General features: G+C 37.0%; 1 protein-coding gene across 3 annotated transcripts in view; it reads right to left on the bottom strand.

Annotated features, from left to right (window-relative positions):
• Positions 1-15,827, bottom strand: part of TOP2B (DNA topoisomerase II beta) — a 50,427-nt gene that overhangs the window by 30,152 nt on the left and 4,448 nt on the right. For all 3 annotated transcript variants that reach the window (XM_048511369.1, XM_048511367.1, XM_048511366.1), the window contains exons 2-10: positions 13,448-13,618; positions 12,887-12,977; positions 9,350-9,413; positions 5,633-5,778; positions 2,777-2,874; positions 1,333-1,545; positions 1,057-1,230; positions 842-943; positions 621-758 (exon numbers count right to left, since the gene is read on the bottom strand). In XM_048511369.1, coding sequence (XP_048367326.1) covers positions 621-758; positions 842-943; positions 1,057-1,230; positions 1,333-1,545; positions 2,777-2,874; positions 5,633-5,778; positions 9,350-9,413; positions 12,887-12,977; positions 13,448-13,618 — 1,197 coding nt within the window. The remainder of the gene's footprint in view (positions 1-620; positions 759-841; positions 944-1,056; positions 1,231-1,332; positions 1,546-2,776; positions 2,875-5,632; positions 5,779-9,349; positions 9,414-12,886; positions 12,978-13,447; positions 13,619-15,827) is intronic.

The following is a 15,827-nucleotide window of genomic DNA, read 5'->3' as shown; positions in this document are numbered from 1 at the left end:
ATTACAGCAGCCCAGCCTCAAGGTAACCATAGCCTGGATCCAGGTCAAGGTAGGGGGGCACCTTACAAGCTAAGTGAAATTGGTAGAATGCCTTTTTGCAACTGCATCAGGTTGTTTCTGCAGCAATAAAACTCGATTCGGAATCAGCCAGTGGCTGAGCCAGAAACAGACAATTAGACCCCAAACAAAGTGGAGAGCCCAAAACCCTTCAGGGTCTTAGTCAACATTAAGTTTGTCTTGTCAGGATTCATTTTCAGATTGTATACCCTTAGCCTTTCAACTACAGCAGTCAGGTATTGGTTTAGAGACTTGATAGCGTCATCAGGCAACATGGATAGAGGAAAGTAGAGTGCAGTGTCATCAGCACATTGATAGCACCCTACTAAAATCACAAATGATTTTCCCTAAGGGCTTCACAAGGAGATTGAATAGCATAGGGGACAGGATTGAGCCACATAGGCATGTCCCACAGTGTAGAAAATTTGTTGCCTACAGCAATGTCCTAAATTTTGTCCACAAGGAACAACCGCAACCAGTCATCTTTACCAGATAAAAACAGGCCCATTCTTCATATATTTTTCATACGCCCATATGGCAAGAAAGCAATACACAATACTTACTGCTTTGAAAAATTTCTCTGATAGCTGGCATTTGGACCCAAAGCTTTTAGGCTGAAGCGTCATGTTTTCTTTTGTTTGAGAATCGAAACTTGGGTTCTCAATAAGACAATTGATAAAAACCCATATGTGATTCTTTACCTGGTTAAAAAAAGTCAAAGCTATTTAAATGATTAACTGAACTTTGTTTCTGGAAATTCTCTGAAATATGAGAATTGACTTGCCTGGAATGGCTTCACTGAAACACCAGCTTTGTTCTTCTTCTTCACCACCTCTATCAATTTTCCAACAATTTGATCTACAACATAATCAACGTGCCTACCACCCTTAAGGTAAAAATAAAGAAAAGCAACAAAGTGAAATGTTTATATTTCTTAACTATAGTTACATTTATTGTTGTTAGTCTTCCACCCACTCTAAGGCATGCAAAACAACTTACCTTTGTGGTAGCAATACTGTTCACAAAGCTAATTTGCTGAAACCCTTTTTCACTTAAAGTGAGACAAACATCCCAGCGTTCATTTGCAAGTTCATGGATAACTTTCAGGGCAACTCCAGTTTCATCCAACTTATCTTTGACATAAAGATCAACGTAACTACGGAAGCCATTCACCTAAGATTCCACAAAAATCAAAATGACTTAAATACGTGCTGTTTATAATTGCTCTTAAGTATACTTATTCAATTACAGAAATATTTTACTTAAGCCTCTTACAGGTAGCTTTTTTCCATTAAGCAAAACTTTGACCCCTTTGCATGCTCCTGCCAAATCATAAGCTCTTCTTGTCATGAGAGCCACAATATCTTTGTCGAGTTTTTCCATCTTAAATTTAGCAAGATCTGGTTGGAATGTCACACATGTGTAATCATCTCCTTCAAAATGCTTAATCTTGGGATCAGATGTCTTCAGCATATTGTTCATCCAGGTCTTTGTGAAAAAAGAGAGATACATGTCAGCAACACTTTTTTCTATACTGTAAAACAAGCATTGCATAAAAGAACAAAGCTAAAATATTCTTGTCCAACTGATTACATGCATAACTTCTTTCACAGAAACATTCAGCTTTCGTGTTAGTATTTATTTTTGTCTTACATGGAAGCACTTAATATTTAAAAGAAAAACACAATCAACTTATTTTATAAATTAAGTACAGTGAATTAGGATGGTGAGTTTGAACAGTATAGTGAAGTGATTAGAGTCTTAGACTAGTAGCTGCGAGATCCATATTCAAATTTCCACTTGTGCCATGGAAGCTCAGTGGGTGACATTGGGCTAGTCAAACTCTCAGCCTAACCTACTTCACAGGGTTGCTGTGAGGACAAAATGGACTAGAGAAGAATAATGCAAGCTGCCTTGTATTCCCACAGGGGAGAAAGGTGGGACATAAAGGAATTAAATAATACTACAACATAAATTGGTCGTGTAACACTGCTATAATAGATAATCAACTCATATGTTAGGACATTAGGTAAAGTCTGTGAACTCTAAATTACATATCAGGAGACCTCAAGTGATTTTCCAAACAGGTTTTCTTCACAAATGTTCCTTGAAAATCTCCAAATATATAAAATGTTATAAAGTACAAAGTTTAAAATACTTCAGTTCTATGATGCCATGTACTGGCATCTTGTAAGAAAAATAATCTCATGACAGATGAGCTTTGACTGGAAACAGATATTCTTTACTTATAACAAAAAGATACAGAAAGGATAGCATTGAAACCATCAAAAAGATACAGAAATGACAGCATTGAAACCGAAACACTTCCCTATCAAAATGCTCAGAACTAAGCCAGGGTTGCCACCGCTTTGTGAGAGCTCAATCAGCTTGTCTGTGCGCTGACCAGTAATGTAAACTCAATGTAATGGAAAATCAGGTTCTTCTTCATAACTGTATTTGTAAAGATGTTACCTCTCAACTAGGGCTAAGACAACAAGACTCATGCAAGTTTGTACATATAATCTTTGTACAAAACTAAAATGGCTACTTCAAAAGGCTATTATCTTTTCTGTGCAAAAGCACCAAAAACATTATTCTGCTAACTGATACCTTCAAAACCATTTACTACCAAATACATATTGTTTTTCATTCTAAATTTTTAAACCAGTTTCTCAGCCAAACAATGCAGGCAAGAGAAATTTCAGGAAAACCAGCATACCTGTTTAAAACTGTGCTTGTATTCTTTGCAAGCAGTTTCAACTGTAAACTTTGTACTGAATATATTACAAAGTTTTGCACCATAGCCATTACGGCCACCTGGAAAAAACCAAATAAGCATTATATGTGGTGAAATGATACCTCACTCCAAAATCAATTTGGTTAAATGTACAAACTTGGAAGATCGAACACTGACTGTGCACTCTGACAATGCTTAGAGGCTAGTTCAGCATAAACTAAGTAGACAAGAGACTACAGAACAAGTTTTTTCCAGTTAGATTTCAGTCTGCCTGACTAGGAAGATGCCAAGTCATATATTAATGGGTCAGGGTTGTCAACCTACAGGGGAGGGCTGGAGTTCTCCTAGAATTACAACTGATCTCCAGGCTACAGAGATCAGTTTCCCTGGAGAAAAAATGGTAGTTTTGGAGGGTAGATTCTGTGGCATCACATCCACACCAAGTTCATTCCCCTCCCCAAATTCCATCCAGCCTAAGATCCGAACCCTCGCCCCCTCCCAAAACCCCCACAAACCTCCAGAAATTTCCCATTACACAAATGGCAAATCTTGGACCAATGGACCAACAGGACTTCCAATAAAAAGGCAATCCACTATCATAGAGGGTGAATTTGATTCATGAGTTTGCTGTATGAATAATATTGGAGCATTATTATGCAATGTTGCATTTGGCAGGTGGCTTGGGTATATATATTTTAAATAAATAGTAACTGCAGTAAATAAATGCTGCAAAAGGAGCTGTTGGTGCTACATTATGAGGGGGGAGTTTGCTTTGTTTTGTACATGGCTGTTGAGAGTATAAAAGATTGTAATAACATTATGCCAGCGTGGCTGGGGCAAAGCAACTGCTGGTACAGTCAGATCACAGAATCAGGACTAACGATTTCTAATCATATACCACCAATGGCTCCTACATCTAAACAAGGGAATCTTTCTAAACACAATGCATCAATTCTCAGATTCTATCTAAGTAATAGTTAGGAGGAACAAATCTGGGTTAACATCAGCGATGAACTAGTACCAATACTTATGCTTTCCTTTCCTAATCAATCTATGGTAATCTAAGAAGCAGGCATAAGTGTTCTCAAGATTGCTGTCATAATCACTTTTCTACAGATCAGCTGTCTCTTCTCAAGGTATTCAAAGCTATAGTTTCACATCATGTTTCTAATTCAGCATTCATGAAAATCAGTAAACAGATCGAGTGTTAAGCTAGGATAACAGTTACAGCTATAGGGCCAAAACAAGATGTAACTGTTGTGGATTTTTCAGGCTGTGGGGCCATGGCCCAGTAGTTTTTGCTCTAATGTTTGGCACCTCCAAAGGCATGTCATGGTGAGATGTATTTCTCTCTGTGGCATAATCTGTATAAATACATCTCACCATGACATGCCTCTAAACATGCCAATTGATACCAGTCAGGACAGCCTTCAACAATATCAACAAAGATTTTTCAAATTCACTACAAATCAAGAAGGTTGAAAAAGTAGCAATCGAAGGGAAGAGCTCAACTCCAAATTATTTTAAAGTTTTTTTTAATCACAGTGGGGTTCCTTTAACAGCTACAAGGAGAAAAAAAACTGCTTGAAAAGGTTTAATTGGGCAAGGGCTGGTAGGAGCCCAATGGTTTTGTTAACACCATACCCAAATCAGCTTCTAATCGAAGAAAAAGCAACAAGATTCGATCTTTTCACACAAAACAATGCAATATGTACCAGAAATTTATACTAAAAAGGTAATGCTATTTTACTATTGGGTATCATTTAGGGAGGGAAAGCTCTTATCAACCCTCTTAACATAGTTTAATATAGCATTAAGGATTAAATGGAATGATTCAAAATGGTCCCATGCATGATCAAAGTTTGAATTAGCATAGTTTGGTGAAATGGGGATTAATTGACTGCAACTGCCATTATTGCTTTTTGGCATTCAATGACTGAAAATGTTTAATAATGACATCAATTAATGCTTCAGAACCATCTAAAATGTAATTACACAAATTTATTTCTAATGCTGAAATAACATATAATAGGAAATATCTAAAGGACCAAAACTGAGATAAAGCTAAAATGATAGGCCCTGGGTTTCTCTTGTAAAGACAGCCCTGACCTGGACAGCCCAAGTTATCCTGATCTTGTCACAACTCAGAAGGTAAGAAGCGTCATTTCTGGCTAGAACTTGGATGGGAGACCACTAAGGAACAGCATGGTCACTATGTAGAGGAAGGCAATGGCAAACCACCACTGTAAGTCTCTTGCCTTGAAAACCCTACTGGATTGCTGTAACTGAGCTAAAGACTGAGCTATTAAACACTGTATCCATTTTAAAAAATCTGAGTTGCTTTTCAAAATTGTTTGTTCACTTTTTTACCTTGGAGTTACTGTTATGTCTGGCCAAAGTTTCTAGCACGACAACCTTCAACATGGCCTTCAATAGTGTAATCTATCAGTAGGGGGTCAAACATAAGGAATTCCTAATTCTCCTAAAGAATACTATGAATAGACACACATGAGCAGACAGTACTTTACGTACAGAATACAATTTTGAGGAAGAAATAAATCCTTACAGAATGGATACCTAAGTGTTACAAAACTCTAGGGAAATGGTATTCCTCTGACCATTTTTTAAATTATAAAATCATATGCAGCTGAACTTTCACTTTTCTCAATGTACCCATATGACACATTGTAAAGCAAACCATCAAGTAACAGAAATAAAACTTAATAAAATTAGCTTCAAATATCATAAAGGAATTTTTGTCATAAGGGAATACTAATTGTAGTTGTCATTAAGGAATGCTAATTCTAGTCAATGCTAAATAAATATACATTATGTCACCTGTAACTTTTTTCTCTTCATCGTCATAATTGCTGGAGGTTAATAGCTGTCCAAAGATTAAGGCAGGAACATACATCTTTTCCACCTTGTGTTCCACAACTGGAATGCCTTTTCCATTATTCCAGATACTTATAATATTTGATTCACTGAAAATGAAAATAAACATTTTTTAAAAGATGTATACGAAGTTCTAAAGTAGATAACAGCAAAATTAACATATACAGTCTACCCCATTTTAGCGAGTAATGCAAGTGTACCAATTTACATTCCAGGGAATCCCTAAGGTCTGCTGGAAACTTCTCAGGAGATCGTCAGTAAGAATGGAAATAGTAGAACCAGTTGCCTCAAAAAAGTTTTCCCACCACTGTAAGCCTATCACAATGACACAAAGGATATTATTCCACATCAACTTAGAATGTGCCTCTGCACAATGGTTTTCACCGGCAAACAGGTTAGCAATCAAAGGGCTCAAAAAGTAGGAAGTTGGAAAAAACACACAAATATAAATTGAAAGCAACCAAGCTAATGCCAGGGTAAGGAGAATGAACACAACCTTCTTTGGCTTGTAGTACATCTATGTTTTACAGCATCACCATAAACATGGTCTAGGAAGCAGTTCTGACAGCGGAAACTATAAAAGTTTCTGAAAAAATGTGCTAGCGTAGAATATTTCTCTGTTGGAAATTAACACCATAATATAGGATCTCTATGCCAATTCATACCAATGCTGCATGTTCTTTCAACACTTTCATATACGCGATAATCTATTTTTGCTTAAAATGCTTTCACCCACACTAAATAATGTACTTTTAGTGCACTTCAGTGATCATTTGTTGGATGATTTTGCCATTTCATATAGTAAAATCCAGTTGTTAAATGCACTGAAAGCAAATTGAAAGTGAAATTATTCAATGTGTATGAAAGCAGTTACACAGCTAATAGGTTCCTTTTTCAAGGTGTAGTTCAGGTACAGAAAACTAACAAATATCCACTTGTATGAGTACAGTCCTGATGATTTAGATGTGGAGTGACCCACAGCCTAAAGTATAAACTTTATTTCTCACATTTTAGACTTCACAGAAAAACATGTAACAAGCTCTTGAATGCATCCTATTTAATTTGATTAATATAATTTAATTGTATCCCACTCTCAAATATTTTCTTCTGTTTTAAAGTCAGGAAAAACAAAGGCAAAGATAATTCACAGAACTATCAAAGGTAAACAGTATGAGATCTTTTTATTTTATTAAAATTTTTACATGCCTGCCTTGCTCCTGCATAGAATTTTCAGCCGCATCCTTAACTGTACAAACTCACCAGAGAAATGAATCTAACCAACATATCTAACAGTCCATGTGCAGATCAAGAAAACCCACTCACAAGAGATAGCAAATAAATAAGAATCTCAAGCTCTGAAATGTTTTTTATGAACACAGGGATAAAAGTACCCAAAAGACAACAGAAAAAAACCCACTTCAGAGAATAATGCAATAAATAGTTAAGGGTGAGAGAAAGCAGGAATGAAGAGAGAATAGGTGAAAAACACACTGTAACCGATAGGCGATAGGAGGGAAGAAATAAAGTAATCTGGTGACTGAACAAAGGAAGAAGAACCAGCAGTATGGATAGAAGGAAAAGCATTTACACAACTTCAACCAGAGCAAAAAGGGAGGAAAGAATGGCTAAAAGAGTGAGGTAAAGTAACTTTCCCATTCCGGTGTAAAATCTTGCTAGACCCCTTCTTATATAATTATTAGTTTACATAATGTATATTATTTCATGTCTTTATATGCTATCTCTTCAGAGACCTGCACAAGACCTTGCTCTATGTTGTTGATCACATTGACAACAGTCAAATTTGCTTTTAAGGGAATTGTTCTAACAGTTGCATGATTTTGAAGGATTTATAAGCAACAGCTTTGCTTCTGGTTTCCTTTGGGCATTATCACATCAAAAAAAACAAAACAAGGGGAATTCAGTAACAACTTCCAGATCATCAGTAATCAGTTTTTAATTCACGATCAGGCAAAGATACAAGATTCCTTTACAAAACCAGTTCTTTGAAAAGAACCCAACAATTTCAAATAAATATAATAAATTTGCTAATTGAAACAAATAATGCGCAGAATTTATCATATGAATCTGGTAGGACTGCTTCCTATGGTTTTGATATTGACATAACAAGCAAAAACATGACAGCTTTTCCTCACGACTTCACCAGAGAACAGTGATCTTGAGTCAGAATAAGACTACAGCATTTTTGGAAGATTCCGACTAGAAGAGGATAATGAGAGCAGAAGTTATTTGCACCCAGTTTCTTTCCCTCTTATCTTTTAAATGTTTGGTTTCCATTTTTCCGCCAGCAACCGCTTGCAAATTCTAACTTGATGTCCTTCACGATTATATGTCTTATTTTTGCCACTAAGCCTCATTAACACATAATTATTTTTATTTACATTATTTATAGTCCACCTTTCTCACTAGGACTCAAGGCAGATTACACAGACTGAGTCAACACAATCAGAGTGAGTCAAAACAATCAACAGGATGGGTTAGTCAATAAACAATGAAATAGGATTTGGGTTGTGGAACCAACCAGAAATCTAAAAAAAAAACCAGTACTGAAGCGAAGCATTAGTTTTAAAATGACACATTAACAGGGAAATCTAGAGGTGAAGGCAGATGCAATTTGTCCAGGCATGGCACAGCAATATTGCAGCTGAGCAGACTCCAGAGTGATAGAAGGACCTTCCATCAGTGGGAAAGACCTTCGCTCTCCCACTGCAGCCTCAAATGCTGCTTCCAAGGAACACTAAAGAGAAGCATTAGAGGAGAGCTGAAGCCTACAGCAGGATGGGGGAATCAGTTACAATCACGCTTCACCTTTCATCAGTGGAAATTCCCACTAGACCCAAATCAGATAGTCCGCAATAATTATCAGCTAAATCATACTGGTTAGATATATATCACATCATCAGGTTAACAGCCAACAACAGTGAATTCCCAAGGAAAAACTGAAGGTGAGTATAGAACTGCTAGCAAAATTGCTTGTGAAACTACCTCTATAACAAAAGCCCAGGAACTGACTTGAATCAAACAGCATTCACATTACACTTTTTAGTAATATACCTAATATATCTAAGATATATTTAAATGTATGCTCAAATTATAATGGCTAAAATTAACAGTTTCAAATACATGTTACAAATACCCTCTTCATGAAGGCATGACTATCTGCAGCTTTCTGTTGAACACACGCATAATAATGTTACCTCTGTGTATGTGTAGAAAGACACAAACGGGACATCAAACAACTGACCCAACTGACAACTTATTATTAAAATTCTAAAATAAGAGAAACAGACACATAGGAGCAGGCTACTGTCAAAATGTGCTATAGATGAATGTACTGAATGTATGGAGCAGGCAATAAAAACATCTAATTAGAAGCACTTATTTTATATCACATCCATTAAACATGTTCACCTCTGTATTTTGAGGGGGATATGTCAAATTAGAGGCTTCACCCTTTAAATGAACTGTTCTTTTTTAAGTAAATTATTTTTGTCACAATAATCGTTCCACCTATCTATAATAGTTTCCTTCCAAATTTTTTATAAATAATGTCAGAGTTTAAAAGTAGAATTTACTTAAACAAATCATGCAGCAATTGTTTTTTAAATACCCAGGTAGAAAAAATCATAATATTTTACTTACGGATCAATGGATATTTTAATACATGTCATATTCTTATCCCTCTGTTTATTGTCAGCTGCGTTTACTAGAAATGAATTAACACTTGTTAGCATCAACACCTAAAATTTTAAATATTTTTACATACTTATCACAATCATGCTTGTAAGGAACTTCGACACACTATACTTTTTTGGACCAGATGCTTCCAGATTACAGAATGGGATGTGTTTCCCTACTATATTATAGTAGTATTTATTTTTCTTAGTAATCTGAAAAACAGTTAAACATATATTAGGATTTTTTAACTAGTTTTTCTAATGTAATGTTAGGTTGATAGTTACTTCACACTTTATGTTTGAGACCTTTTTTGCAGTTTCTCCATCATTTGCACACACATAATATATGAAGCATGAACTCAAGACATATCAATAACCTTTGACAGTCAGAGGCAAGATCATGAATTATGCTGCTCCCATGAATACAGGCAAATGAGCGAACCTGCACAAGCCTATTAACTTTACCCTCCTTAATTCAGCTTCATTCTTGAAGAGATTAATGTGGTAGCAAGACATGCCTTTTAAATACAGTATATAAACTACTACCTTTAGAATCTGCTGACTGATGGATTTAGAACCTCTTGGTTTTAATATGCTTTACATAAGGCAATCCTGGAAAGTTTCCTTGTAACTTGTAATACATAAGCATATTAAGCCAATTCTAAAAGAGATTCACTGGCTGGTTATGTACTTCTGAGCTCAACTGAAGTTACTAGTTTTTCTTGATAAAGCCTTTCACAGTTTGGGACCCACACAGCTGTAAGATCATCTCCGTCTTATATGTGCCCACACACCAGCATATGTCTGCTAATGAATTTCTCTTGATGGTTCCGATAAAAACACCAAACATGACTTCCTTGAATGAGAGCTTATTACTTCACTCCAAAAGCCCCAATACTCCTAAATTATCTTCCAAAAGGTGGTTCCAACTACATTTCCCCCCATCATTCCAGGGATTTCAAAGCAACTATGCTTCAGAGAACATTTAATGGATTGTTGATGAAATAATTTTATTTCCCCCAAATCCTATATCTTGGGGTATTTTGGGCAGCCACCAGAGGAAGGACCCAAAAAGGTCATACATCACTGGCAGAAGTCCTTGCAGATGCAGAAATGCTGTGTAGGATGCAACCCAGTATTGGGCCAGGTCATTTATTCCACCCACCCCCACCAACATACATAATGAAGGCTCTCATTTAACAGTAAAAATGTTATATTTCTAGGGCAGCAAAAGAGGTTTCTCAAAAGATCTCTTTTCAAACTGAAGGGTCTGCTCTTTGTACGGAGCAGGATTCTGAAGACAAGTCCTCTGAATTTCACTAATCTAAAGGACTTCTGCAATTACATAAATGTGAAGTCTTTACTTTGACAAGACTTCACAAATGTTCCCTTTTATTTCTTACCCCGAAGACTTCTTGGCCTTGCTCACATTCCAATTAGCAAAAACCATTAAAGTAATAAAGTACTGCTAAATGGAATCACAGAAGTGAACAAAATTATATATAAATTAGAACTAAATACAAATAACAGAAATAACACTAGAAGAAAGGAGATATAGCTTTGTTACTAGGGTAGCAAGCCTAATAGAATGCACCCTTCCAAATCCTCTGAAGTCAATCCGTTCAGAGGAGTGTAGTTTTGCTGAGACTACAATGCCATTCTGACATGGCTCCAGAGACAGATGCATAACAGACAAATTTAACATATAACATTTAACATACAAACATCCTTTTATTGCACCTCAATCCAGGGAAAATGTAGCCTGGTGCAAAATCCGAGTTTTCCGCTACCCCACTCCCCATATGGGTGTCTGCCATCCCCCACCACGACCAAACAACTTTTTTTGCACCAGGTCTTAAAGTCAGTGTATGGACCTGAGGGGAAGGAAGAGGGGCGTGGGGGCAATTTTCTGCCCCCCACATGACTAAATGCCTTCAGCCTGGGGACATTTGACCTCTAACAAAGATACAGGTATTAAGGACTCTGAAGCCCAGTTTAGGGTAGGAAAGGTTAATTATTCTTGTTAGAGTAGCACAGCATTGTGGAATGGCACAAATAAATAACACCTATTCAGAAGAGAAGAAGAGAGAGAGAAGAGTTTGGATTTATACCCCACCTTTCTCCCATGTAAGGAGACTCAAGGTGGCATAAAAACTCCTTTCCCCACAACTGACACCTTGCGTGGTAGGTGGGGCTGAGATAGTTCCAAAGAACTGTGATTAGCCCAAGGTCACCCAGCAGGAATGTAGGAGTGCAGAAACACCTCTGATTCACCAGATAAGCCTCTTAACCTCTACACCACGCTGGCTCAAGCCAGATTCAGGGAAAGTTCACAGCTGGAAAACCACAAATTGCTCCAAACAAATCAAACCTAAAACCACATCTGTTCTATGTTGTTTATTTTATTTAGTTATTTTTATTTATTTGTTAGTTCTGATATACCACTCCACCCCCTAAGGGCTTTGGGCAGTTGTTAGACTCTCCAACCTCATAGGACTATTTCTTGTCACAGGGTATGTTCACAGATAACTCCATTCATTATCCTCTTATACAGAAATAAATGAATGCAAGAAAATTTGTTACCATTGGCTTTCAGGAAACTAAAATGACTTAAATTTAAGTACACAGACAATAAGACTGCGTACCAGGTCAACGTTTTTCCAGTTCATTCACATGAAATAATGAGTATTTTAAACCAACTTAAATTGATGGTTAACATGTAAAGTGAACAATAATAAAGGTGTAAAGCAGACTATGTTTTAGTGACACAGTAGTCCTATTTCACCTAAGCACTGCTAAATCAGGCCCCACTATAAAATTATAGTATGCTTGTAAATAACAGAACAGTGATCACCTATGGCAAGTAACCATAATCTCTAAATAACAAGGGAATCTTTGCAAAAACTGATGCTTTCCCCTCTTAGGTAACAGATGGATAATATGGAGATTTGTTGGTTTAAATTTTATGGCCTAGAAAATTTTGTTGACTCAGATCCAGCGCTGAATTATTGTGCTCTCTGTACTTCTGGATCATACAAAATGTGAAACTGGAGACTACATGCAACACTATCCAACTGGTTTCAGACATAATCTGAAAAACCAGGGCAGGTCTAATATTAGTTGATCATTAGCCACTAAATGGGGCTGTGGAGTTCCACACTTTTAATTCACTTTCACCTTTAACTATGATTTTCGTTAATGGCTGCAGCAATGTTAACCATGATTTGCTTTGCACTGCATGTGCTTCCAATCCAGTGTAAATCATTACAACTGCTGGATGCAACAGTTCAAGTTAAAGGTTATGGTTAAGCATAGTGAGTGTGGCGAGGAGGTAATTCACAGGCAAGAACATAACAACCAAGGAAGGAAACATGCAATCCCGCAGCTACATCAAATAGCTGGTTGGGATTATTCTACACAGGCCCAATGGTTATCTATATTCTTCCATTTTTAAGCACCTTGCAATTAATGGAAGTTATATGAACATTATCAAAATACTCACCAAGAATCTCATCAAATATCTTGTATAAGCCAGGTACAAAGGTAACTTCTCTACAGTTCATCCCTACATCTTCATCAAACACCCACATCAGCTACATGAAAACAAAATTAAAGATTACTTTTCTGAACTTTAAATAAATGCCTATTGCTATATTTTTCTATTATAAAAAACTTATCACTTTTTAATCCAGAGAACTGTGAATTTATGTGCATTTTATGCACATATACAGAAAGAAAACCATGGTTACTAAACCATTTAGTAATAAGAACAACCATAGATTAGGATCCTATGGAAAACTACCACTAATGCAAGGGAAAATTGTCACCAATTCCCCCCTCCCTGCACAGATCTTCTATTTCCTCTTCATGCTGTTCTTAGGGATCCCCTAAACACTAGGAGCAGCCTCATTGCGGTCATATCCGGCTGCAGCAGGAGAGAGGAAGCAAGGAAGCCCTGGTGATCGAAGTTTTTTCTAGCATGAGATACATGCCAGAGTCTGGTATTTTCCTGTGAAAATAATAGAAATATCACAATTTAATCAGGAGAAATACTGAAATGTACCTGAGTTAAAGGTTCCACTGAACCAATATAAGTATCAGGACGGAGAAGAATATGCTCAAGTTGAGTCTTTTTCTGATAAACTCTCTCAACAGACATTTTCTTTGAATCATTTCTGTTAAAATTGTCATGTTCTTCTTTTTTTGAAGCATTGTTCTGATTATCAAATAACGTCTGAAATAAAAAGGACAAATGATAGTTAAACTACCCAGATTCACTCAACCCAAATACTTCACTTTACTTTATTACTATAGCACAGGCATAGCAAAACCACTCAAATATATAACCTACAACTGTTAAGTAGGTTTCAAGCAATTAAAACAAGTGCAACTTTCTAAACTACATTTCAAACTGATTTTGGAAAGCAACTTGAAGTTTTTTGGATTAATTTTGAAAGCAAGTTAAAAGAATAGACTGTTCCTATTCTCATGTTAAATCTGTTCGCATACTGTTCTTATAAAATAGATAAGAGAGTATCCGTCCCATGACCTATCAGTGTTTCTCCTACATAATATTAAAACTCAGCAAAATAAAGATATATTGTGGGGCATTTTCCCCTCTTAACTCCCCCACCCGCACCTTAACAAGAACTTGTGTTGATATTCCTTTCAGTCTAAAAGAAAGGTTCAGGTAGACAATGGAGGTTTGCAATTCAAAACACTGAAGCCCTTAGTCTCCCAGACATGTACAAGTAGAAAGAGTGTGTTGCATCTCACCGACTAAGTCCAGCAAATAACTGGACAAAGTCAGGAAAAAATATCAATTATGGAACAGAAATTAGTAAATACTATCTTCACAAGATCTGGGATATGGCCACTATGATAAAGTTGATATATGATGTTCTAAAAAGCAAAATCACATTGATTTCTAGGCTAGAAAGCAACTATTTGTCATAGGAGCAGGAAAAAAATTTTCAGGTCATGGTATTACAACCTGATCTTGCTAACATACACTGTGAGACATATGCAAGCAAACAGCTTAACATTATTGCTAGAATTTTCATGCACCCAGTGCTGCATTTAAATTGGATATATAATTTGAACATCACAAGACTACAAAAATGCTTTGAACATAGATTAGCCATTTCTCCACTTCCCAGTAGGTCACACAGAACATATACAAAGTTGTTGTTGTTCTTATTAAATTTCATAGACCACCCAATCCCCGAAGGGCTCTGGGCGGTGTACAATAAGCAATCAATGCACAATAAAATGCAAATCATGAACAATAAACATTGAAATCCCTTAAAACACACTAGCAACATTATCATAAAATCTATGTCAATGAACATTAATCATTAATAACAGTAGTAATCAATCAATAGCGTCTGATCCTAAGGCAGGGAGGGGACCAGCAACAGAGATGGAATACAAGGCAGTGCTAGAGAATGTATAAGGTGCAATATGTTGACAATAAACACTTATAAGGTAGATGACAGATGCAGCAAACTACTATGACAACTCTGCTCTGGGCTTCTCGACATTATTGTTTCACACCACTCCCATATGTAAAGCATATAGATCAGTGGTTCTCAGCCTGGGGGTCAGGACCCCTTTGGGGGTCGAACGACCCTTTCACAGGGGTCTCCTAAGACTCTCTGCATCAGTGTTCTCCATCTATAAAATGGATAAATGTTAGGGTTGAGGGTCACCACAACATGAGGAACTGTATTAAAGGGTCGTGGCATTACGAAGGTTGAGAACCACTGATAGAGATCATAGGCTGGTTTGCTCCAAGGGTCTTGTTACTTGGCAAGCTGATGGCAGTGGTGTGGAGGAGCGACCTTTATTAGTTATATCTGATAGACAGGCTACCTTCTCCCAGAAGGGTGTTGAGCATGCAGCTTGAACTTCTACATTTGACTGCTGTAAAGCACTCCATGCAGAGCTGTCCTTGGAGACTATTAGACCCAAACAGTATAAAAAGTGAAGCACACTGCTGCTTGGCCAACCCACAGCTGCCCACACAGCACAGGCTACCCAAGCACACAGCCACCTATCTGGCTGGCAGGCTTTCTCCCTCCCTCCTGTAAGCCACAAAAAAAATGAATAAAGCATCGCCTGCCCGGCCATTTGCTCACGAGTGGCTGCAATGCAGGATTTTTAAAAAGACTCGCTAGTAGCTCAATTCTCAAAAAACCCAGTTGGGGGGGGGAATAGCACAGGGCAGACTCACTTTTGGGTCAGGATCTCTGTGAAGTTCCCCCCCAAATGGGTTTTTTACTGTCCTACACCAGTGTTTATTAGCTGGTGCAGAACGGACCTAAGACTGCCCCTGGCTACCTCAAAGCCTCCATAGAGAGGGTCATGTATATATTTTTAAATATTTAAAATCATATTTTAAAAATGCTATCCCAAATACTTTACTGCTGTTAGTTGCCTAA

Source organism: Sphaerodactylus townsendi, linkage group LG11, assembly GCF_021028975.2.
Source record: "Sphaerodactylus townsendi isolate TG3544 linkage group LG11, MPM_Stown_v2.3, whole genome shotgun sequence".
Classification (NCBI taxonomy): Eukaryota; Metazoa; Chordata; class Lepidosauria; order Squamata; family Sphaerodactylidae; genus Sphaerodactylus; species Sphaerodactylus townsendi.
The sequence above is the reverse complement of the archived record's forward strand: the minus strand, read 5'-3'. Positions and strand labels throughout refer to the sequence as shown.